At 39.8% G+C, this 26,341-nt stretch overlaps 1 protein-coding gene across 2 annotated transcripts in view; it reads left to right on the forward strand.

Annotated features, from left to right (window-relative positions):
- HYDIN (HYDIN axonemal central pair apparatus protein) overlaps positions 1 to 26,341 on the forward strand; it is a 420,256-nt gene that overhangs the window by 228,240 nt on the left and 165,675 nt on the right. For both annotated transcript variants that reach the window (XM_044932144.2, XM_044932145.2), the window contains exons 18-19: positions 9,324 to 9,488; positions 10,851 to 11,003. In XM_044932144.2, coding sequence (XP_044788079.2) covers positions 9,324 to 9,488; positions 10,851 to 11,003 — 318 coding nt within the window. The remainder of the gene's footprint in view (positions 1 to 9,323; positions 9,489 to 10,850; positions 11,004 to 26,341) is intronic.

Below are 26,341 nucleotides of genomic sequence, written 5' to 3' on the forward strand. Positions count from 1 at the left end.
ATCATTCTCTCTCTGACTCACTTCACTCTGTATAATAGGTTCCAGGTTCATCCACCTCATTAGAACTGACTCAAATGTGTTCCTTTTTGTGGATGAATAATATTCCATTGTGTATATGTACTACAACTTCTTTATCCATTCATCTGTCGATGGACATCTAGCTACTGTAAATAGTGCTGCAATGAACAGTGGGATACATGTGTCTTTTCCAATTCTGGTTTCCTCAGGGTATATGCCTAGGAGTGGGATTGCTGGGTCATATGGTGGTTTTATTCCTAGTTTTTAAAGGAATCGCCATACCATTTTCCATAGTGGCTGTACCAATTTACATTACCACCAACAGTGCAAAAACATTCCCTTTTCTCCACACCCTCTCCAATATTTATTGTTTGTAGACTTTTTGATGATGGCCATTCTGACCGGTGTGAGATGATATCTCATTGTGGTTTTGATTTGCATTTCTCTAATAATGAGTGATGTTGAGCATCTTTTCATGTGTTTGTTAGCCATCTGTATGTCTTTCTAGGTCTTTTTCCCACTTTTTGTTTGGCTTGTTTGTTTTTCTGGCATTGAGTTGTATGAGCTGCTTGTATATTTTGGAAATTAATCTTTTGTCATTTGTTTCATTTGCTATTATTTTCTCCTGTTCTGAAGGTTCTCTTTTCACCTTGCTTATAGTCTCCTTTGCTGTGCAAAAGCTTTTAAGTTTAATCAGGTCCCACTTGTTTAGTTTTGCTTTTATTTGCATTACTCTAGGAGGTGGGTCATAGAGGATCTTGCTTTGATTTATGTCATCAAGTGTTCTGCCTATTAGTATTCCTCTGCTTTATTGACTATGCCAAAGCCTTTGACTGTGTGGATCAAAATAAACTGTGGAAAATTCTGAAAGAGATGGGAATACCAGACCACCTGACCTGCCTCTTGAGAAACCTGTATGCAGGTCAGGAAGCAATAGTTAGAACTGGACATGGAACAACAGACTGGTTCCAAATAGAAAAGGAGTACGTCGAGGCTGTATACTGTCACCCTGCTTATTTAACTTCTGTGCAGAGTACATCATGAGGAATGCTGGGCTGGAAGAAGCACAAGCTGGAATCAAGATTGCCAGGAGAAATATCAATAACCTCAGATATGCAGATGACACCACCTTGATGGCCGAAAGTGAAGAGGAACTAAAAAGCCTCTTGATGAAAGTGAAAGAGGAGAGTGAAAAGATTGGCTTAAAGCTCAACATTCAGAAAACGAAGATCATGGCATCTGGTCCCATCACTTCATGGGAAATAGATGGGGAAACAGTGTCAGACTTTATTTTTTGGGGCTCCAAAATCATTGCAGATGGTGACTGCAGCCATGAAATTAAAAGATATTTACTCCTTGGAAGGAAAGTTATGACCAACCTAGATAGCATATTGAACAGCAGAGACATTACTTTGCCAACAAAGGTTCATCTAGTCAAGGCTATGGTTTTTCCTGTGGTCATGTATGGATGTGAGAGTTGGACTGTGAACAAAGCTGAGTGCCAAAGAATTGATGCTTTTGAACTGTGGTGTTGGAGAAGACTGTTAGAGTCCCTTGAACTTCAAGGAGATCCAACCAGTCCATTCTGAAGGAGATCAGCCCTGGGTGTTCTTTGGAAGGAATGATGCTAAAGCTGAAACTCCAGTACTTTGGCCACCTCATGTGAAGAGTTGACTCATTGGAAAAGACCCTGATGCTGGGAGGGATTGGGGGCAGGAGGAAAAGGGGACGACAGAGGATGAGATGGCTGGATGGCATCACGGACTCGATGGACGTAAGTTTGAGTGAACTCCGGGAGTTGGTGATGGACAGGCAGGCCTGGTGTGTTGCGATTCATGGGGTCACAAAGAGTCAGACACGACTGAGCGACTGAACTGAACTAAACTGAAGAGTTTTATAGTTGCTGGTCTTACATTTAGGTCTTTGGTCCATTTTGAGTTTATCTTTGTGTGTGGTGTTAGGAAGTGTTCTAATTTCATTCTTTTACACGTAGCTGTTCAGTTTTCCCAGCACCATTTATTGAAGAGGCTGTCTTTGCCCCATTGTATATTCTTTCCTCCTTTGTCAAAAATAAGGTACCCATAGATGCATGGGTTTATTTCTGGGTTTTCTGTGTTGTTCCATTGGTCTATATTTCTGTTTTTGTGCCAGTACCATTCTATCTTGATGACTGTATCTTTGTAGTATAATCTGGAGTCAGGAAGGTTGATTCCTCCAGCTCCATTATTCTTTTTCAAGACTGCTTTGGCTATTTGGGGTCTTTTGTGTTTCCATATGAATTGTGGAATTTTTTGTTCTAGTTCTGTGAAAAATACCACTGATAATTTGATAGGGATCACATTGAATCTGTAGATTGCATTTGGTAGTATAGTCATTTTCACCATGTTGATTCTTCCTACCCAGGAACATGGAATATCTCTCTGTCTGTTTATGTCATCTTTGATTTCTTTCATTAGTGTCTTATAATTTTCTGTGTACAGTTCTTTTGTCTCCTTAGGTAAGTTTATTCCTAGATATTTAATTCTTTTTGTTGCAGTGGTGAATGGGATAGATTCCTTAATTTCTCTTTCTGATATTTCATTGTTAGTATATATAAATGCAAGTGATTTCTGTGTATTGATTTTGTATCCTGAAACTTTGCAAAATTCACTGATTAGCTCTATTAATTTTCTGATACTATCTTTAGGGTTTTCTGTGTACAGTATCATGTCATCTGCAAACAGTGAAAGCTTTACTTCTTCTTTTCCGATCTGGATTTCTTTTATTTATTTTTCTTCTCTAACTGCTGTAGCTAGTACTTCCAGAACTATGTTGAATAATACTGGTGAGAATGGACACCCTTGTCTTGTTCCTGATCTTAGGGAGAATGCTTTCAGTTTCTCACTATTGATAATAATGTTTGCTTTAGGCTTATATATATGGCCTTTACTACGTTGAGGTAGGTTCCTTCTATGCCCATTTTTTGAAGAGTTTTAGTCATAAATGGTGCTGAATTTTGTCAAAGGCTTTTTCTGCATCTATTAAGATTATCAGTTCAGTTCTGTTCAGTCACTAATCCATGTCCGACTCTTTGCGACCCCATGAACCGCAGCACGCCAGGCCTCTCTGTCCATCACCAACTCCCAGAGTCTACCCAAACCCATGTCCATTGAGTCAGTGATGCCATCCAACCATCTCATCCTCTGTCGTCCCCTTCTCCTCCTGCCCTTAATCTTTCCCAGCATCAGGGTCTTTTCAAATGAGTCAGCACTTTGCATGAGGTGGAGAAAGTATTGGAGTTTCAGCTTCAACATCAGTCCTACCAATGAACACCCAGGACTGATCTCCTTTAGGATGTACTGGTTGGATCTCCTTGCAGTCCAAGGGACTCTCAACAGTCTTCTCCAACACCACAGTTCAAAAGCATCAATTCTTCAGTGCTCAGCCTTCTTCACAGTCCAACTCTCACATCCATACATGACCACAGGAAAAACCATAGCCTTGACTAGATGGACCTGTGTTGGCAAAGTAATGTCTCTGCTTTTCGATATGCTATCTACATATGTGAACCGTGAACTTCCTGATGTTCAAGCTGGTTTTAGAAAAGGCAGAGGAACCAGAGATCAAATTGCCAACATCTGCTGGATCATGGAAAAAGGAAGAGAGTTCCAGAAAAACATCTATTTCTGCTTTATTGACTATGCCAAAGTCTTTGACTGTGTGGATCACAATAAACTGTGGAAAATTCTTCAAGAGATGGGAATATCAGACTACCTGATCTGCCTCTTGAGAAATTTGTATGCAGGTCAGGAAGCAAGAGTTAGAACTGGACATGGAACAACAGAGTGGTTCCAAATAGGAAAAGGAGTACGTCAAGGCTGTATATTGTCACCCTGTTTATTTAACTTATATGCAGAGTACATCATGAGAAACACTGGACTGGAAGAAACACAAGCTGGAATCAAGATTGCCAGGAGAAATATCAATAACCTCAGATATGCAGATGACACCACCTTGATGGCCGAAAGTGAAGAGGAACTCAAAAGCCTCTTGATGAAAGTGAAAGTGGAGAGTGAAAAAGTTGGCTTAAAGCTCAACATTCAGAAAACGAAGATCATGGCATCTGGTCCCATCACTTCATGGGAAATAGATGGGGAAACAGTGGAAATAGTGTCAGACTTTATTTTTCTGGGCTCCAAAATCATTGCAGATGGTGACTGCAGCCATGAAATTAAAAGACGCTTACTCCTTGGAAGGAAAGTTATGACCAACCTAGATAGTATATTCAAAAACAGAGACATTACTTTGCCAATAAAGGTCTGTCTAGTCAAGGCTATGTTTTTTCCTATGGTCAGGTATGGATGTGGGAGTTGGACTGTGAAGAAGGCTGAGCGCCGAAGAATTGATGCTTTTGAACTGTGGTGTTGGAGAAGACTGTTGAGAGTCCCTTGGACTGCAAGGAGATCCAACCAGTCCATTCTAAAGGAGATCAGCCCTGGGATTTCTTTGGAAGGAATGATGCTAAAGCTGAAACTCCAGTACTTTGGCCACCTCATGTGAAGAGTTGACTCATTGGAAAAGACTCTGATGCTGGGAGGGATTGGGGGCAAGAGGAGAAGGGGACGACGGAGGATGAGATGTCTGGATGGTATCACTGACTCGATGGACGTGAGTCTCAGTGAACTCCGGGAGTTGGTGATGGACAGGGAGTCCTGGCGTGCTGTGATTCATGGGATCACAAAGAGTCGGACACGACTGAGCAACTGATCTGATCTGATCTGATCTGATCTAGGTTGGTCATAACTTTTCTTCCAAGGAGTAAGTGTCTTTTAATTTCATGGCTGCAGTCACCATCTGCAGTGATTTTGGAGCCCAGAGAAATAAAGTCAGCCACTGTTTCCACTGTTTCCCCATCTATTTGCCATGAAGTGATGGGACTGGATGCCATGATCTTCGTTTTCTGAATGTTGAGCTTTATCATTTGGTTTTTGTCTTTCAATTTGTTAATATGGTGTATCACATTGATTGATTTGGGTATATTGAAGAATCCTTGCATTCCTGGAATAAACCCAACTTGATCATGGTGTATGAGCTTTTTGATGTGTTGCTGAATTCTGTTTGCTAAAATTTTATTGAGGATTTTTGCATCTATGTTCATCAGTGATGTTGGCCTGTAGCTTTCTTTTTTTGTGTTGTCTTTGTCTGGTTTTGGTATCAGGATGATGGTGACCTTGTAGAATGAGTTTGGAAGTATTCCTTCCTCTGTAATTTTTTGAAAGAGTTTTTGAAGAATAGGTATTAGCTCTTCTCTATATGTTTGATAGAATTCTTCTGTGAAGCCATCTGGTCCTGGGCCTTTGTTTTGGGGGAGATTTTTGATCACAGCTTCAATTTCAGTGCTTGTAACTGGGTTGTTCATAATTTCTATTTCTTTCTGGTTCAGTCTTGGAAAATTGAACTTTTCTAAGCATCTTTGCATTTCTTCCAGGTTATCCGTTTTATTGCCATATAGTGGTTCATAGTAGTCTCTTATAATCCTTTGTATTTCTGCATTGTCTGTTGTAAGCTCTCCTTTTTCATTTCTAATTTTGTTGATTTGATTCTTCTCTCTTTTCTTGATGAGTCTGGCTAAAGGCTTGTCAATTTTATTTTCTCAAAGAACCATCTTATAGTTTTATTAATCTTTACTATTGTTTCTTTCATTTCTTTTTCATTTATTTCTGCTCGGATCTTTATTTCTTTCCTTCTACTAATTGTGAGGTTTTTTTCCCTTCATTTTTCCAGTTGTTTTAGGTGTAAAGTTAGGCTGTCTATTCGATGTTTTTCTTGTGTCTTGAGGTAGGATTGTATGGCTAGAAACTTCCCTCTTATAACTGCTTTTGCTGCATCACATAGGTTTTGAGTTGTGTTTTCATTGTAATTTGTTTCTAGAAATTTTTTTATTTCGCTTTTGATTTCTTCAGTAACCTGTTGGTTATTTAGAAACATGTTGTTTAATCTCCATGTGTTTGTGTTTCTTACAGTTTTTTTCTTGTAATTGATATCTAGTGTCATAGCATTGTGGTTGGAGAAGATGTTTGATATGATTTCAATTTTGTTAAATTTACTGAGGTTTGATTTGTGACCCAAGATGTGGTCTATCCTGGAGAATGTTCCATGTGCACTTGAGAAGAAGGTGTATCCTTCTGCATTTTGATGAAATGTCCTGAAGATATCAATGAGATCCCTCTCATCTAGTGTATCATTTAAGCCTTGTGTTTCCTTATTAATTTTCTCTTTTGATGATCTGTCCATTGGTGTAAGTGGGGTGTTAAAGTCTCCTACTATTATTGTGTTACTGTCAATTTCTTCCTTTATGTCTATTAGTGTTTGTCTTATGTATTGAGATGCTCCTATGTTGGGTGCATAGATATTTACAATTGTTATGTCTTCCTCTTGGATTGGTCCTTTGATCATTATGTAGTGTCCTTTCTTATCTCTTGTAATCTTCTTTATTTTAAGGTCTATTTTGTCTGATATGAAGATTGCTACTCCAGCATTCTTTTGTTTCACATTTGCAAGTATATTTTTGAAATATATTTTTCCATCCTCTCACTTTCAGTCTATTTGTGTCTTTAGGTCTGAAGTGGGTTTCTTGTAGACAGCATATATATATGGGTCTTGTTTTTGTATCCATTCAGCCAGTCTGTGTCTTTTGGTTGGAGCATTCCATTTACTTTTAAAGTAATTATTGACATATATATTCCTATTGCCATTTTCTTAAATGTTTAGGGTTGATTTTGCAGATCTTTTTTCTTCTCTTGTATCTCTTGACTATATAAGTCCCTTTAACATTTGTTGTAAAGCTGGTTTGGTGGTACTGCTTGTCTGAAAAGCTTTTGATTTCTCCCTCAGTTTTGAATGAGATCCTTCCTGGGTACAGTAATCTTGGTTGTAGATTTTTCCCTTTGAGTACTTTAAATATATCCTGCCATTCCCTTCTGGTCTGCAGAGTTTCTGCTGAAAGATCAGCTGTTAAACGTATGGAGTTTCCCTTGTATGTTACTTGTTGCTTCTCCTTGCTCATTTTAATAGTCTTTCTTCGTGTTTAGTCTTTGTTAGTTTGATTAGGAGCCTGGTAGGCTGCAGTCCATGGGGTTGCTAAGAGTCGGACACGACTGAGTGACTTCACTTTCAGTCCTTACTTTCATGCATTGGAGAAGGAAGTGGCAACCCACTCCAGTGTTCTTGCCTGGAGAATCCCAGGGACGGGGGAGCCTGGTGGGCTGCTGTCTATGGGGTCACACAGAGTCAGACATGACTGAAGTAACTTAGCAGCAGCAGCAGTTTGATTAGTATGAGGCTTGGCATGTTTCTCCTTGGGTTTATCCTGTATGGGACTCTTTGTGCCTGTTGGACTTGATTGACTATTTCCTTTTTCATTTTGGGGAAATTTTCAACTATAATCTCTTCAAAATTTCTTATATCCTTTCTTTTTCTCTTCTTCTGGGACCCCCTATAATTCAAGTGTTGGTGCATTTGATGTTGTCCCAGAGGTCTCTGAGACTGTCCTCAGTTCTTTTCATTCTTTTTACTTTATTCTGCTTTTCAGAAGTTATTTCCACCATTTTATCTTCCAGCTCACTGATTCGTTCTTCTGCTTCAGATATTCTGCTATTGATTCCTTCTAGAGTATGACACGACTGTATGACTGAACTGAACTGAACTGAGAGTATTTTTAATTTCAGTAATTGTGTTGTTTGTCTCTGCATGTTTATTCTTTAATTCTTCTAGGTCTTTGTTAATTGATTCTTGCACTTTCTCCATTTTGTTTTCAAGGTTTTTGATCATCTTTACTATCACTATTCTGAATTCTTTTTCAGGTAGTTTGCCTAGTTCCTCTTCATTTATTTGGACATCTGTGTTTCTAGTTTGTTCCTTCATTTGTGTAGTATTTCTCTGCCTTTTCATTATTTTTTTAAACTTATTGTGTTTGAGGTCTCCTTTTTCCAGGCTTCAAGGTTGAATTCTTTCTTCCTTTTGGTTCTGCCCTCCTAAGGTTGGTCCAGTGGTTTGTGTAAGCTTCTTATAGGTTAAGATTTGTGCTGAGTTTTTGTTTGTTTTTCCTCTAATGGGCTAGGCTGAGTGAGGTGGTAATCCTGTCTGCTGTTGATTGGGTTTGTATTTTTGTTGTTTGGATGAGGCGTCCTGCCCAGGGGGTGCTAATGGTGGTTGAGTGATGCTGGGTCTTGTATTCAGGTGGTTTCCTTTGTGCAAATTCTCACTATATGATACCCTCTAGGGTTAGTTCTCTGGTAGTCTAGGGTCTTGGAGTCAGTGCTCCCACTCCAAAGGCTCAGGCTTGATCTCGTTCAGGGGTGACTCTTGTTTAAGGAAATGTCCCTGTTGTATGTCTGTGGCTTAGAGTTGTATGTTGTGGCTTCTTTCAAACCTGAACAACTGTGGTAGTGGCCTGGTAGCCCACTCGGGTGTCCAGGTGGATGACTGAGCAGCCCAGGCGGTGGCTTGGGTGTGGGCTCCCAACCATGGGATTTTTAAAGTTTTATTTGTGTTACATAAAAACTTAGTAATGTGCTGCAGAACAGGGTTCTTAGGAACACACACTAGTAAACAATGGACAACATTCATTCATTCACCTACCTGTTTTTTCCATTTAAAAAACACATACTGAGCATGTGTTTTGGGCCAGAAAGTGGGCAGATATTGAGGAGAGAGGCCCAGGTCATGGCCTAAGATGTTTATAGCCCTTGGAGAAGATGGACATGTTAATAGTGCATGCTGAGGAAAGGGACTGAGGGATGCTCCCTGAGAACAAAGGAAGTGCCTGGACTTTAGGGCCCGGACACCCCTGGGGGTTTCAGGATGAGTTGGGGGCAGGTCAGAGGGTACGGGCATTGCAGAAAGAGTAACCGCAACTGCAAAAGTTTGGAGGTGAAAGCAGTATCATGTGTTCAGGAAATGCCAGTGGCCTCTACTGATGGAGTGTACAGGGGTGAAGTGGATGGGGATTAAAGCATGAAGGTGCAAAAGGCCTGTTCAAGGAATTTGGCCGTGGGAAGGCGTTGTCCTGAGCTAACTCACATTGTGGATGATTCTGCACTTTTCTGGGTCGCACACTTTGGATTTGGGGCTTGTGCACCTCTCTTAGCCAGAGTTGCTTTTGGCTGAATTGAGGTGGTCATCCCCATTCACTTGCTTTAACAAGGGTACATTATAAGACCCTCTGTGGATTCAGGACAATGCTTGTTTCAAAATAATGTCATGTGCTACTGGTTTCATACTGAACCTGAGGCTTGCTTATCCTTCTAGCTTCTCTCCCCCACCAGGTGTATCAGGATGTGCCCGCTGTGCTGCTCTCTAGTCCCACGCCCTGTGGGATCATCCCCCCGCACAGCACGGTTCACATACCTCTGACCCTGGAGACCCAAGTCACTGGGGAATACAGGTCCACAGTTTACATCTCAACCTTTGGGAGCCAGGATCCCCCGATGGTGAGTGCCTGTTTTCAGAATTGCAGTTCTAAGTGCCGTGCTTCTTGTGGGGACATTCTAACCTTTGCCTGTAAGGTACTCACCGTATTTGCATATCCTCTAGTTGTTGGTCTTCTACAGTTCTTTCATTTTCTCTCTGCAGTGGTAAAATACCAGGGCTGTTACTTCGGGAATCTGTTTTGTGGATACATCTGAAAATGGTGATTTATAGCAATTGATTTTTCTCACACATACAGACACACCTGGCCCCTCTCCAGACCCATGAAACCAGAATCTCTGAGGACAGAGGACGAGCACACCCCTTCTCAATAGTTCCTACTACAAAGCTAGGTATCCCTAGCTTGCTACATGGGGTCTCTGAGATTGATTTCCTCCACTGCTCACCAGATCTTTTCCTGTAGGTTATTGGATATGTATACACAACTGTATGCTACAGCATATCCTATTATATTCTTGGACTTATATTACCGATTAACCTTAATTACTCCAAGCCTGAGAAAAGGGAGACATGGAAAGCTCTCTGCTGCTTGAGCTGAATCAAAGGATGAATCTTGAAGGAAGTTACCCAATAGGCTATGAATTCCTAGCCATCGGATTTACTTGGAAGCTGGGTGGTGTCAACATGCATTTGTTTGAAGTGATTCTGATTGCTTAGAGAGTATAATAAACTAGGGTTTTGCTTTTATCTCTTCCATATAAGATCATGTAGATAAGCCATCTGACATAAAGCAGCATCATTAAGCTGAAAGGTGCCACAGTCCAGGTAACCTGCTAGCCTACACACCTGCCCTGCACAGATGCAGCACAGATGTACCTTGCTGAGCAGGAAACATTTTATGAAAGAAAAAGACCCCCTTCCTTGGGCAGACAGAGTGCCTGGCCGAGAGCACAGCAGAAGGGAAGGAGAACAAGGCAAATCTCAGTCCCTAAGCTGCACAGCTTTGCGCAGTGGGTGCCCCTGTTGTATTGCTAGCACAGCAAAAGGACTGGGACCCAGTTCAGCCACATCCAGCCCTGAAGCGCTGGTCCCTAACCCCTCAGTGTTCCTGAGACTGGACTTCTGGTGGCACATACTGAACTGCTATTCTGGTTTCCCATCGGTGCGCGGCTCTGGGCTGACCCAGGGAAGCAAAGCTTTATTTTAAGGGAGGAATTCCATGCTACATCCACGGGTCTGATCAGAGGGGCCATCCTTGTGACCCTTCACTACAGAATATCAGGGAGAAGGACTGTCAATTCTAATAGCAACCTTTTATGTCCCTGCTTTTTATAAAGGGATGCTTAGAAGGTTCCGTTTCAATTTGATTTTAAAGGCCCACCATTTCAGCCATTCCTGTATTCTTTCTCTTGCATGGACTGCAGGTATGTCACTTAAAGAGCATCGGAGAAGGCCCAGTTATCTATGTACATCCCAGTCAAGTTGACTTTGGCAATATCTACGTCCTGAAGGACTCCCTCAGGGTTCTCAACTTGTCTAACCAGTCCTTCATCCCCGCATTTTTCACGGCACACATGGTGAGTAGATTGTGCGCTGTCACGTGACGAAAACACAGCTTTGCCTGTATCTTGGAGGCAGTGGCCTTATTTCAGCAGCATGTCTTTGAAAATGATCTACAGAAGCAGAGATTTACATAGTTCAACTGCATTAAACTGTGTTATTCTCATCCCTAATTCCTCTTTATTATAACCCACTCCTGGGCATGTCTCTTAAAAAAAAAAAAAACCAAAAGCACTAATTAAAAAAAGACACACTCACGCCTATGTTTATAGCAACATTATTGACAATTGCTAGGACATGGAGACAACTATGCCTGGCTTTTCATTTTTTCAAAGCGTTCTCTTTTTTCTGTGTATTAAAGTAAAAGACATGTTTTAACACTTAAACTCATTGATTTATAGTCAAACCTCTTAACTATTTTTTATAATGGTTTACATATTACTAGAGAGCACCGACAAAAGACACTAAAATGTATCTTTATGAGAGAGCAGAGTTCTTATGTCTTAGCCTTAATTGTGAACAAAATCTATAGAATAAACTCATAGGAATAAGGGAATAAGAGAATAACATCCTAATTTATCAAGATGGGCATCTTCTCTCTTATCATGTAAAAGTCATAGCCATTCCAAAATGGACCACTCTCTCCCTAAGCCTACCAAGTGACTCTTTCAGTCATAAGAGGCTACCAATGGCAGTGAGGTCAAGAGACTTCCAGAAGCAACGGTTTGTACTTGGCAGACAGCTGTAAGCCCCTCATGCCGACCCTCATTTGAGACCTTTTTTACTTTGGCATAACTAAATGTGAAACTCATAAGACAGATTCCAGCAGGTCATACTGATTATAAACTACTCTAGGAGAAGGAAAGCTATTGATTACATGATGGGTCAGCACCTTCCCTGAATTTGGAGTGACAGCTCTACTGATTAAATATGATTAGTTCAAGTATAAGCTCGAGCCAGAATGAAAGGAGGCTTGATTTCCTTGTCAGCAAAGAGCTAGCCAGAAAAATAAAAGAAAAATATATTGGTTTCCTGCATGCTTTATAAGCCTTTCCATCTTCATTCTGCCTACTCCAGCTCTTAATTAGCTTTAGCAAATTGTTTTTGCTAATTAGTTATTATTCAGGCATACACTTAATACTTGTCACCACAGAGGGAGATTAAGGCAAAATTTCCTTCATATGGACCAAATGTGGCTTTTTTATTTCAAGTTCTACTTTCCCTCCTCCATACAAATCTATAACTTCTTCCCCATCGCCAGCATCACCATCAGCAGAACTGCAGTGGACTAAATGTTTGTGCCCTGTGCCACCCCCCAACCCCTGCCACCACCAACTCATGTATTGACATCCTAACCCTCAATGTGATGGTATTAGGAGGTGAAGTTTTGGGGAGGTAAATAGGTCATGAGGATCGAGTCATCATGAATGAGATTAGTGCCCTCACAAAAGAGACCTCAGAGAGCTCTCTCACCCTCTCCATCACTTAAGGCTACAAAAAAAAAAAATGGCTGTCTACAACCTGGAAGAGACCTCACACCAGAACCTGACTATATTGACACTCTAATCTCAGACTGCCAACCAGAACAGTGAGAAAGAAATTTCTGTTGTTTGTAAACCACCCAGTATAGTATTCTGTTAGAGCAGTCTACATCGACTAAGACACCAACTCATGTTACTCTTAAGGGATGCCTGTCATTGTCACTATAAACTAAAGAATTTATTCTGCCTGTTTGTGCACTGACAGTAGACAGTCATCCTCAATAATAAGCTAGTACAAAATGAAACACACTTTTATGTAATGAGAAAAGACAGATGCATTAAGGAGCATGGTGTAAAGGTTTACTAATGGTATGAAATCCTGACACACATACATAAAGATCAGATGGAGTTGATCGGGGAGCAAGTCTATTCTTCCTCAGTGCCATTTTATCTTCTCTGTCACAAGTGAAAGGGAAGAGACTGGAGAGGCATCTGTAACATGGTAGAGCTCTCTGTACAATGGCATTTGGGATATTTTTTTAAATGTTGGTTGTGATGAAATTGTATGCAGCATTGTTTTATGCTTTGAAAGGAAAAAATCCTCCTCTGGAATGTTAGGATATTAAATTGAAATGAGTCTGGGAAAGAAGGGCAACATTTATCTGAGGGTCTTACATACAGTAGTCACTCAGCAAACAGTGGTTGAGTATCTGAGAGCTGCAGAAGTATTCTGTACCATCAACAGTATGGGTTCTAGTCAGACACATCTGGAATCAAGCCCTAAGTCTGTGTGTGCTAATTCTGGGCACATTGTTTAATCTTTCTGAGGCTTTGGTTCCTTCTCTTTCAGTGGAACTAATAATGGCATCTAGAAAATTAAACATGATAATCTATGTAGAAAGAGCCTGGCGAAAAATAAACATCAGCATTCAGTAAATGGTAGTTTTGATTATTAATGTTGACAGACAAAAAGGTCTAGGTGAAATGGCTTATGGAAAGACTTTTTTATTTTTCTGACACTATATCTTAAGATTTTTTCTATTTCTTAGATAAGAAAGAAAAAGAAATAAGGCACACTCGGAGAGGCCTTAAGATTTCAAATTTAACTGATCCACATAGTACAGTGCTCTATCAGATGGGAGCACTATTGCTGCCTTTTTTCTTACTCTTCATTTGTTTCTGTAATTTTTGACAGTGAAGCCAGCTTATAAAATATAAAACATTTTTATTGATGAATCCATATGTGTTCTTCTACACCAAAGAAAAGAGATTTATTAGCAAATAACTTACTTTAGAAATTTTAGGTTCATTAGCTTTCTGATTCTCGGAGCTTATTTATTCATGTATTTGTGCAGATGCTTCCTGGCACCATGTAAATCATATCTGTGTGCTCAGAGCAGTCCTAGTTCTTTTGTTTAACTATCTTCATGTCTTGTGTTTGATTGAACACCTTTGACTGAGTCTTGAGAAGGCAGTGATTTTCAGAAAGAACATTATTGTCCCTGTTGAAAGATACCTCCTTGTAGCCTTAAAAGATTATTGGTAATCTTAAGAGCTGTGTAATCATAAGAGCTATGTAAGTTACAGAAACCTGTTTCCCTCATATAATCAAACTCTGCTGGCCTTAAAATTCTCACAGACTTCCCCCTACCCCCACTCCCTGCAAAGGGGCAAATTAAGAAGTAGGACAGTTGCTTGACCAATAGGAACTCTCAGCATCTCAGTGACCAAGCCCTTTCAATCAATCTGTCATTCTAAACTCCTTCCCTCTAAGAACAGGGAGAAAGTCTGGGCACAATATGAAAAATCACAAGTTTAAGGGAATGATGGAGCAACAATGCCAGTGACAACAACCCAGAAGAAAAAGGAAGTGAAGAAATTTAAACCCAGCATTTATGACTGCTCTGGTTTCCCTGGTGGCTCAGACAGTAAAGCACCTGCCTGCAATTTGGGAGACCCGGGTTCGATCCCTGGGTCAGGAAGATCTCCTGGAGAAGGAAATGGCAACCCACTCCAGCACTTTTGCCTGGAAAATTTCCATGGACTGAGGAGCCTGGGGGGCTACAGTCCATGGGGTCGCAAAGAGTCAGACACGACTGAGCGACTTCACTTTCTTTCACTTTTCTATATAGTACCAGAAGAGGTTGAAAACTAAAAGGAGCTTTCAGAAAACTCATTGATCTACGAAGATAAATACTGGAATCAAGACAGGCTAGAGAGATAAAAACTGGAGAAAAATGAACTTGGTAAAACTCTCAAACTTTTGGTTCCGACTAGGAAAAGCTATATTCTGGAAACAAAAGTGACCTAATGCAGACCTCATAATCTCTGTCTGGATGAAGGAGTTCCAGGATTCCTAGTTCCTTCCACATCTTTCTTAGAAGCAAATATATGTTCTTACCAGAAGATGACAACATGATTCTAAGCCTCAAAATATCTCTACAGTTTTCATATACAATGTCAAACAGTTAATTTTAAAATTACCAAGCATAGGATACAAATTAACATAATGCTTAATATACTCAAGGAAATAAAAGGCACAATTTAGAATTTTGGTAGAGATCTAGAAAGTATAAAAGAGAACAAATGGGAATTGAAAACCTGAAAAATGCAATTGAAATTAGGAACTTAGTAGATGAGTTTAACTGTGCATTACATACAGATGAATAGATAACTGTGGAAGTGAAAGTTCAGAAGGAGCTACTCAAAATGAAAATGTAGACAAGTTGGTAAAACAGACAAACTCAGAGAGAGAGGGAAAGGGAAAAAAGCTGTCATTGCCTTCCACAGAAGCAAATGGATAGGGCTCAAACTGCCCAGGTAAGAAGTAACAGTAGATTATAGATGAGAAGGCAAACAGCAAAAGAAAATGCTGAAAATTGACATCGGTTGCTGTCATTAATGAGCAACAGGGGGATTGATAAGGCTGGGAGGTGGGGTGCAAGAGACTTCTGTTTTTCACAAAAATGCCTTTTCTAGAACCATTTAACTCTGTAAATTGTGTAATGCATATATCTCATAAAAATAAGATTTAAAAATTTAAATCATGCTGCAAGACAGTATGTAGAAGTATGCTACCATTTATGCAAGAAAAAGTATATAAGAAAAAATATAAATATGTATATTTTTTAGTTTTGTTTATAAAGTTTCTCTGAAAAGACAGGCAGAAAACTGGAAACAATGGCTGCCTCTGGGAATGGTAACTAGTGGTCCTGTGCAGGAGAGAGAGACTCATTAGAATCCATTTAAATTCAACACTGGGACATGCATTATTTATTTTTCCAAGAAAAAGCTTCTAAGAAAGAAAGAAACTGGGAATGAAACTAAAGGAGAACAAGCAGAGTTAAAATTAAATGGGCCCTAAAGAGAAGGGTGATCATATCCTTTTAGGATGTGTAATTTATTCAAGAAACAAAAGTGTGTCTTCCCTGTTACACAAATTAGCATCCTTATAAAACAAACAGAAATTAATAAAAGAAAAAAAGTCACTCATATGGCACCCTACCAATAACCGCCATTAAGCTTTTGGTATACATCTTCCAAAACTGTACTGTGTGTGTCTGTCTGTGTATTCCTATCCCCCACCATCAATACTACTTCATTACCAGCTATTTTTATTCAACAGTGTGGTATAGTCAGTTTCTGACATGAATTATTAAGGAATATTCCTACACAGATCATTTACAGTGACTGACTTGATTGCATCATTGGGCTTCACCGCAGTTGATTTAGCTAATCGCCTACCGATAGGTGGTTTCCAGCTTTTCACCACTGTAAACAATGTTCACATCCTAATTGCTGCTCCCATCTTTAGCTGTTTCCTTAGACTAAATTCCTAGAAATGCAATTGCTGGATCAAATGACATGAATGTAACTAAGTCTTGGTAAGTCTTTGGAAATTATCTCCTAGAAAATTTGTACCAGTTTATATCCTACCCCCCTCAGTGTTAAAGAAGGTTACCCTGTCCCAGACCCTTGCTGGCATTTTGTTTGCTAAATCTGGCAGATGAGGGGAAAAAAAACATATTGCTAGTTAAGTTTGTGTTTCTTTGGCTTACTGGTGATACTGAACATTTTCCATGTACTTGTTGACTAACAAGTATTTCTAAGTATCTTCCCCATGCCTGGGACTAATTGTGCTCACTGAAGGGAGAGGCATAAAAATGATCTCTTAGTTCATAAGATCATAAGAATGATCTCTTTCTTCAAAGAATTTTCAATCTCAAAAAAAGAAATGACTACAAAAACAACACAGTATTACAGCGTGCAGTGTTATACATAAGCACAGCGTAAGATGCGGCTAGTGAGTGAGTAAAGTCAAAGTCACTCAGTCGTGTTCGACTCTTTGCGACCCCATGGACTATACAGTCCATGGAATTCTCCAGGCCAGAATACTGAAGTGGGTAGCCTTTCCCTTCTCCAGCGGATCTTCCTGAACCAGGAATCGAACCAGGGTCTCCTGCATTGCAGGCAGATTTTTTTTACCAACTGAGCTATCAGGGAAGCCTATAAGAAGTGGCTAATTCTCCCACAAAATTAAAAATGTTTATAGATGGGCACATTCGAGTGGAGAGTTGAGGGGTAAGGAGGAGGAGGACAGGGAAATGGGGTGTACATTTCCAAAGAGCAGCACAGTTAAATGCAGTGATGGTGTACCGCACCTTTGGGGCGATCCAGTGTGGCTGAGGCCAAGGATGCCTGTTGGAAACTGACAGCGCCTGGGAAGTAAGCCTACAAAAGTGCTCCTTAACAAAGAATTTGAAAGAGATCCTCCAGACCAGAGGCTCCTATCTGATGTGCCAGTCTTGATCGCAGGCTGCCTTTGTTTCAAACAAATTGGACTTCCCTGGTGGCTGAGATGCCCTGCAAATACAGGAGATCTGAGTTCAATCCCTGGGTCAGGAAGATCCCCTGGAGGACGGAATGGCAACCCACTCCAGTGTTCTTGCCTGGAGAATCCCGTGGACAGAGGAGCCTGGTGGGCTGCAGTCCATAGGGTTGCAAAGAATCGAACATGACTGAAGCGACTTAGCACACAGTGCCTTTGTTTCAAACAGAAAAGATGACAAATATCCACCATGTTTGGAGGTCCTTGAGCCCTGGAAATTATATATAAAGTTTGGGATATGTATTTAGAGTATGTTTGTATGTGGGAGGTGTGTGTTTGCGTGCGCACATTTTTCTTTGAAGAGATTCCATAGTTTTCCCAAAGAGGGGAAAAATCAGCACTACTAGTCCAGACATTGGAGAGCCACCCAGAATCTCCAGTAGGAGAGGCACAGGATCAGGTCTGTGAAAGACATTCCTGTCAACAAGTTAGGTTGGTCTGGGGGGTGGGGGTGGGACACAAACAGGAAGGTGGACCGGACATGAAATTTTGAATGATAACCTTCTAATAACCACCAGTTACTGAGTATTTATTCTGTGGTAGACAAAGTGCTTGGCACCCATTTTATTAAAAATTAGTACAGAGTCACCTGGCTACAAATGGGCAGAGTCTGCAGTTGACCTGTCGGTCTCCATGTGACTCTGAAGCCCTCTTTTTTAATCATGACCCTCTGTGCCTCTCTTCTAAGGCTCTGTCATCATTTCTTTTGCATTTCATTTCCTAACGTTCAGTTAATTATTTTAAGCAGCAAAGTGACTCACTTCAGGGCAGAGAACCATATGGCTAGAGATACCATTTAGAGGACAAAAAAACAGAAAGGCCTCGGTGACTGTTCATTGTTTTGTTCCACAAAGAATTGATCATCTGCTGAGATAATGGTATAAATCCAAAGAAATCCCTCACTCTGCACTTTGGTTCCTGTTGTTATTTGTGTCCTGTCATCCCGTGGAAGGAAATTCCTGCAGGTTTCAACTGGCAAGTGAGTCATTCTGGAGACAAGTGCACAGTGCTATTTACTTCAAGCTTCCTAGTCATTAGCTCTGCAGGATAGAAGGTCTGCCTGAGTGTATGCGCGCTCATTTATTGATAAAACGACATGTGCAAACACTTCTGTCTTTTGTGGAAAATATGAAATACACGATAGGGTAACTTATCAAAGCACTGGCTGCTTTACCTTGGGACCTGAGTGTTGGTTAAGAAGTGTGCTAATGCCCTGTTGTCAAATAAAAAGCAAATGTTAGCCTTAGATATGTGTAACCTCAGGGAGCAGGGATTAACACTCCTCACCAGTGGGCCTGGAATTCTGAAATGCAAAAGATCAAAACTTTTTGTGTTCTGCACAATCATATGCACATATGCATACCAACCACCTGTATGTGTTATTCATGAGCTACTGTAATGACTGAAGCATTTTAGCCCCAATTCATAGAAGAAACAGAGGCAACTATTGCTGAAATTTTGGTAGAAGCCTTAGGAAAGCTTTTTTTTTTTTTTTAATCATTTTAGGAACAAATATTTGAAACTCTGCATTAGTTTTCTATTGCTAAGTAAATAATTACTACAGACTTAATGGCTTAATACAACACAGATGTATTACCTCAGTTTCCATGGGTCAGAAATCCAGGCATGACTTGGCTGGGTCCTCCTCCTAGGATCTCAGAAGGCTGAGATGGAGTTGCTGGCTGATCTGCATTCTCTTCTGGAGGTTTGACAAGGGAAAGATCCATTCTGGGCCCCTTCAGATTTGGCAGAGTTTCTTTTCTTGCAGTTGAATGACTGAGGCCCCATTTTCTTGCTGGCTATCAGTCAGGGACCACTGTCAGCTGTTGAGCCCCCTACAGACCCTCTCCTGCTTGGAATCTCCTCATTAGGAAGACCCAGTCCCTTCTAAGGGCTCTCCTGATTAAGTCAGGCCCAATAGGGTAGTCTCTCCTCCTTAACATGAACTGAGTCAGGACCTTTCACAGTAGTGCCTAGATTGGTGTTTGATTGAATAACTAGGAGAAGATAACTGGACACCAGGAGAGGGAGATCTTGGGGGCCATCTTAGATGTCCACCCACTGTGAACCCAATGAGATGCTTCTCTTCTGACAAGAGTATTGTATGTTAAATGCTTCTTAGCATCTATCCTTGTTTTATGAGTTTGGTAATACATGTCACGGGAAATACTATTGAGCCCATAATTATATGTCATGTGGAACATTTCAGCTCTTGGTAAAATGATGACAGTAGCTGTTACTTACAGGGATTTACTATGTGCGAGACAATGTTCTGAGTTGTATGTGCATCACCTCATTCAATCATCAACTCTTTGCAGAAGTTGTCATCAGTATCATGAGCCACAGGTGGGATAACTGAGGCTGGATACAGTGACGTGACGTGCCCAATGTGTGAGAGCTGGCAAGTGGCAGATCTGGGACTCAAACCACAATGTCTCTCTTCCTTTAGAACCCTCCTTTGTAACCATCAGAACCTTTAAAAGGGTTACAGAGTGTCCTCTGTAGCCAAGATTATCATTCATCGGTTCCCCCTTTAGTCAGATTTGCCATGTAATAACAGAAAATGTCACATAGACCAAGTCCTCCCTAAAAACAAAGGACACCCCTAAGAGCTAAATACCAAAGAGACACAAGGTGAGCATGGTTTAGAGACTGACTTTTGATAAGGACAGTCCAATACCTTAGCAGCAGGCATTTTATTGTGACTTGTTCTTGGATTCTAGGATGTACTTTGCTGCGTGGTTTTATGCCAAACATTGATTAATAAGCTTCATCAAAAAGAAAACTCATCACTTCAGCCCTGGAGAGCAACGTCAGGTCTTCTTTCCAGAGCAGCCAACCTGTGTCAGCAGGAATCAGAATAGAAATGGTGCCCATCCATTGAAAACTAATGTCCCCTGACTTGAAACAGCACTTATGCTGGTGACACCCTCTCTTTACCGTGGACAGAGGGTTGACCTGTGTTACTAGCTAGAGGAGGAAAATAAATGGTTAGAACACGAAAGCTGACATTCACAATGCCCTCTTATGAAAGGCATTTGTTTTTTTGATAAAAGAAGAACAAAAATGGCATTGATTTATGTTTTAATTGTAAGCTAAGCCTCAAACTAAATAGAGTGCTCAAAGGCCACACATTTGGGGAGAAGGGCCATCAGAATGAGATGATCCTGCCTAGAACATTTTTTATTTTTTCTCCTAGCTGCTCCTCCATTTGTCCTAACAGCAGATAGATATGAACTCCAGGCCTGAAATTCCCAGAGAAGTTGAAATGTGATACTTCTACTTCTGTGTTCTGGTGGAGTGAACTGTTCACCTTCCAAAATCTACGACCTAAGGCAGTTGGGGAAGACCTAAGAATATGACAGTAGACTGAACCCACAAAGTCGCTGTAGCAGAAGGTGGCTGATAGTTCACTATGCCTGTCCTCCTTTCCTCTTGAACCAGAGCAGGTGACGTTTCCCAGCCTCCTCTGGAGTTAAGTGTGGCTGCATGACTGAGCTCTGGCCAGTGGAAGTGAGCAGAAGTGATCTGTGCCACTTCGAGGCTTGGTGCATAAAATCTTGGCCCTCGACCCTCCATTCTCTTTATTTTCTTATTGGCTGGGCAGATGTCAGTCAGTGTCCAGACTGCCAAAGAAGCCATGAATTAAACATGACGTTCTCTATTTAGCTGGGGCCCTTGAATGCCTGAATGGAACAGAAACCCATCCTCACTTCTGCCAGCAACTGGAATACATGAGAACAGGAATAATAATAAAATAAATGACTTTTTTTTTTTTTAAAGCCATTGAGTGTCAGGGGTCTTTCCCTTATAGCAGTTGACATTACTTTATCTAAAATAATCACCTAAACAGATTACTGTGTGTCTTTCAAAGTCAATCTGGACATTAAAATTCTAAAAGACCTCTAGAAATGTGAAAGATTACATCAAATGTTGTCTTTTTATTGTTCTATAGGAGATCAAGCAATTAAATATCTAACTTATTAGCAATTGTATTTCAGCAATTTTTCCTTTCACTGGCTATATAAACAAGTTCCCGTGTTTTCCTTGGAGCCAGCTGTATTATTTTACTAATTTTTTCATTAAAGAGATAAAGAAATCTTTGACAAAATAAAATAAAAGCCTAGAATAAAAAGACTGAAAGTAAAACAAGCAGTTCTAAGTAAGGAGAAGAGCTGGTTGCTCAAGCATGGAATATCTATTTCCATATATAACCTTGATTGTGTAGATTGGACTGAAAATGATACATCAAAGACTCCTGTGTACAATAATAAAAACTCCAATGAAATGAAGCTATAATGACTCATTTAAAAGCACCTATCTGCATTTATAGCTCCTTCGAACTCACTTTTGTGTTATTTCCTATGGTTAATATGTTAGAAGTGAAAGTCACTCAGTCATGTCCAACTCTTTGCGACCCCATGGACTATACAGTCCATGGAATTCTCCTGGCCAGAATACTGGAGTAGGTTTCCCTTCTCCAGGGGATATTCCCAACCCAGGGATTGAACCCACGTCTCCCACATTGCAGGCAGATTCTTTACCATCTGAGCCACCAGGGAAGCCCAATATGTTAGAAGGTATTAGTATTTGTACTTTGGGACTGTGTCTTAGTTCAAGCTACTATAACGAAGTACCAGTAGTCTGGATGGCTTATAAACTACCGAAATTTATTTCTGTCGTGTGGTTGAGTTCTGCCAAGGGCCCTCTTCCACCCCAGGGACTCATAACTTGTCACTGTATCCTCAGAGTGGAGTAGACGAAGTAAATCTTTCATGACTCTTGTGCTGTGCTGTGCTTAATTGCTCAGTCATGTCTGACTCTGAAACCCCATGGACTATGGCCCACTGGGCTCCTCTGTCCATGGGGATTCTCCAGGCAAGAATACTGGAGTGGATTGTCATGCCCTCCTCTAGGGTTTGGGACTCTAAGGATGACAGTAATCTGGTTCATGAGCCCCACCTCCTGATACCATCATACTGAGGAGAGAGTCTCAACATTAATTCAGGGGGAAACACAAAACATCAGTTCGTAACATTCCATCTTGGCTCCTCCAAACTGATGTCCTTCTCACATGAAAAATAAGTTCATTCCATCCCAACAGCCTTAACTTGTTCTAGTATCACCTCTAAGGTCCAGAGTCTTAGCTAACTATCAACTAAATCAGGTATGAATAAGACTCAGAGTACATTCATCCTGAGGTAAAATTCCTCTCTAGCTGTGAACCTGTGAAACCAAACAAGTTAATCAAGCAAGTGCTTTGGGGACTATTTAGATGAAATGGATATATTGTGCATATGAGAACGGCATGAATTTTGGGGCTCTGGGGCAGAATGTCAGAGACTGGATTGTTCGTATTCTTCCAAAATTCATATTTGAAACTCTCTCCTCTGGTCTGATGGTGTTAGGAGGTGAGGCCTTTGGGAGGTAATTAGGATTAGATGAGATCATAAGACCTCAGGACAGGATTAGTCCCCTAATAAGGGTCAAAAGAGAGCTACTTCCTCTGCTCTCTCTCCACTGTGTGAGGACACAAGGGAAAAGCCAACAGTCTTCAGTCTGGAAGAGGGCTCTCAGGAGAACTCAACCATGCTGGCACCCTGATCTGGGATTTAGTCTTTGGAATTGTGAGAAATAAATTTTGGTAGTTTATGAGCCACCCAGTCAGTCTATGGTACTTTGTTATAGCAGCCCCAGCTGACTAGGACAGATACTGATGCTGAGAATGGGGCACTGCTGTGACAAATACTACAAATATGACTGTGGTTTTGGAACTGGGAAATGGGTTGAAGCTATGAGTTTTTTGTTGTTGTTTTTTTTTTAACTTTTTATTGACGTGTGTATGTTTGTGTATGTGTATTCTATTTTAGATTCTTTTCCTTTATAGGTTATCGAATAACATTGAGTATAGTTCCCTGTGCTATGCAGTAGGTCCTTTTTGGTTATCTATTTTTTAAAAAATTTATTGGAGTGTAATTGATTTATAATCTTGTGTAGCTTCTGCTGTACAGCATAGTGAATCAGTTATACATGTAAGAGTTTTGAAGCTCATGCTAGAATAAGCCTACATTGCTATGACTGGGCTATCAGACACTGTTTTTTAAAACATGGATAAATTAAGAAGATGCAAAGAAGTTATTTCTTTGAGCCTAAACATGAGCAAAATATAGTGATATTCAATCATGTAGTTTATCTTGCCAGTAATAATTGCTCTATAATCCCCCAAATTAAATTTATGAGAATTATTATTTTTTGTTACTAATATTTTAGGATAAAATTAGGCACAAGTACAAGTCAATTTTATGGAAGGACAGACTTTGCTTACTGTTTTCTTAATATTAAAAGTATTTCACTGGGGCTAATTTACTATGAGGAGAAAAGTTTAAAAATTTTGGAGAAATAGTTTGTCATACAAACATCAACATTTCTTTTGGCAAGTGTTCTGAATAGAGATAATTAGCATACAAACATCTTATCTCAGCCCTGGTTTATCTAGTGTGGTATTTAATGTTTGTTTTCTTTTCTATCTATGTCTCTAGAGATGTCCCATATTAAAAGGTTACGAATAATAGTAGGACTTGTGACTTAGAGTTAAATCTATAATTTCCATTAATACTAAAATTAAAATTGTATCATCATTCATCTACATCCTCTTTATAAACAATTTATAATCTTGAGAACTGTTCTTCTTTGCTTCATTTAATTTATTTGAATTTTAAAATGCAATTTATTAGTTCCCATGCAGACTTTCCAGAGAAGGCAATGGCACCCCACTCCAGTACTCTTGCCTGGGAAATCCCATGGACAGAGGAGCCTGGTGGGCTGCAGTCCATGGGGTCGCTAAGAGTTGGACACCACTGAGCGACTTCACTATCACTTTTCACTTTCATGCATTGGAGAAGGAAATGGCAACCCACTCCATGTTCTTGCCTGGAGAATCCCAGGGATGGGGGAGCCTGGTGGGCTGCCGTCTATGGGGTCACACAGAGTTGGACACAACTGAAGTGACTTAGCAGCAGCAGCAGCATGCAGACTTTCAAGGCAAGAAAAAAATTTAATTAGCATTCTGATCTGTGCAATAGGATTTTCCTCAGCTGTTAATTGGGAAGTTGGCATTTGGGTTTAAATATTAGATTCTCCTTATTTAAGTACCGGTGACCCTGTTCCCAAGAGGGTGACCATTCAGGGCCCACTGACCAAATCCAGTCTCTGAGTTTACACTGGCGCTAGACGTGGGTTATGGTGACATTCCAAGGCACTGTCATCCTACAAGATTCTGCCTACTGAAATTTCTAATTCTTGCCTGCAAATTGCAAAATACATTCTTCTTATTTACAATGAACATCAATCAGTACAACTCTATTCCAAACCCAGGAGATTTCTGATCTGTAACTTTACATTGAACCTCAGCCCTGATGGAGCTACATGTGTTTTTACATTTCTCTTTTTCTTTTTGCTAAGAGAAATACACCATATAAATTAAATAGAGGAAGGATAACTTTGGACTGGAATGCTCTCTCAAATCCAGCCCATTGTGTATATTTTACATTTGTTTTTAAATTGTTGTTTTCTTCTGTCTGCTTTTTTTAAAGAGAGCTTATTCAGAGCTTCCTTACTCAGAAGAGTACAGGGAGCCACGGAAGATTCATGAGGGGATAATCAGATTCTTCTTCAATGGAGTGGAAAGCTTGATTTTGCCACTCCACTATTATCCTGGAAGTTTTGAAATGATCTCTATATCTTTTCTGTTTTCAGCCTTTTTCAAATGCATTGTTAGTCATCGTTAAATATTTTCTATGAATATTTACGCATATAAATATTTCTGAGTAATTTTTTTCTCAAAACAAAACAGTACTGTTAGAATTAATTTAAATAATATAACAATCAAAATAGGGATATGGTGCTTTGTGTTAATTTTGAGATACTGTTTACATGTAAAATGAGAGTGGAACAAATTGAATTTTATTAAGCAATGGCATAATATAGTTAAGGATCATACTCTGTGATAATTAAGCTCAATTTCATATTTAGACAGAAAAGAAAATGTGTCTGGAAATTTATCATACAAAGAATTTCAATATCTTCTGCTCCAAAAATGCAGCTTGTTCTTTATATTTCCCTGAGATACATTCACCGTAGCCTTCTTCTGACTTGCATTTTTGTTTTGCACAGTTGTCTCTGAATCTCATTATTATCAGCTTCTTGAGGGCAGAAACTGTGCTTTGGACATTTTTGTGTCTCCCAAAATATCTGGACCTCAGAACCACTGAGCATGTATTTGGTATATGCACTTAAAAAGTATTTGCTTTTAAGTACATATAAAACAATTTGTTTATCAAATTTGTAGATGACTGGGAAGGATGAAGAAAAGTAGCTAATAAGTTGAATGGCATAATCAGAATTTTAAAAGATCTCCAAAGGCTGAAAAATGTATAAAAAGAAAAGTAAATAATAAAACTGAATAAAAAAAACACTGAAATTAAAATATGCTAGATGTGTTTAACAGTGAATTATATGCAGCTGAAGAAAGAATTATTGAACTGGAAGAGAGCTCAGAGGAAATCATCCAAAATGAAGCACAGGGAGAGAAAGGATGGAAAATGCAGATGAAGCCTGTGAGGACACACTAGGAAAGTCATACCCACATAGAATGGAGTAATATAAAGAAAGAAGAAAGAATGAGTCAGAAACTGTATTTAAACACAAATTGCTGAGAATTTTTCAGAAATAAAGATACCAAACCACAGATTCTGGAAGGGTAGCAAATTCCAAGCAGGATATACAAATAAACTCATAACTGGACACACTGGGATAAAACTGCACCATAATTAATCAAATACAAGGAGAAAAGTCTTAAAAGCAGCCTAGGAAAGTAGATTAACACCAAAGACACAGAGTTTATATTTTTAAATAAGATGCTTATAGCTTGAGTCATTTTTTTAAATTATTCTTGACACGTTAGCCAAATTTTCAACTTCCTTTGGAG

Source organism: Bubalus bubalis, chromosome 18, assembly GCF_019923935.1.
Source record: "Bubalus bubalis isolate 160015118507 breed Murrah chromosome 18, NDDB_SH_1, whole genome shotgun sequence".
NCBI classification, from domain to species: domain Eukaryota; kingdom Metazoa; phylum Chordata; class Mammalia; order Artiodactyla; family Bovidae; genus Bubalus; species Bubalus bubalis.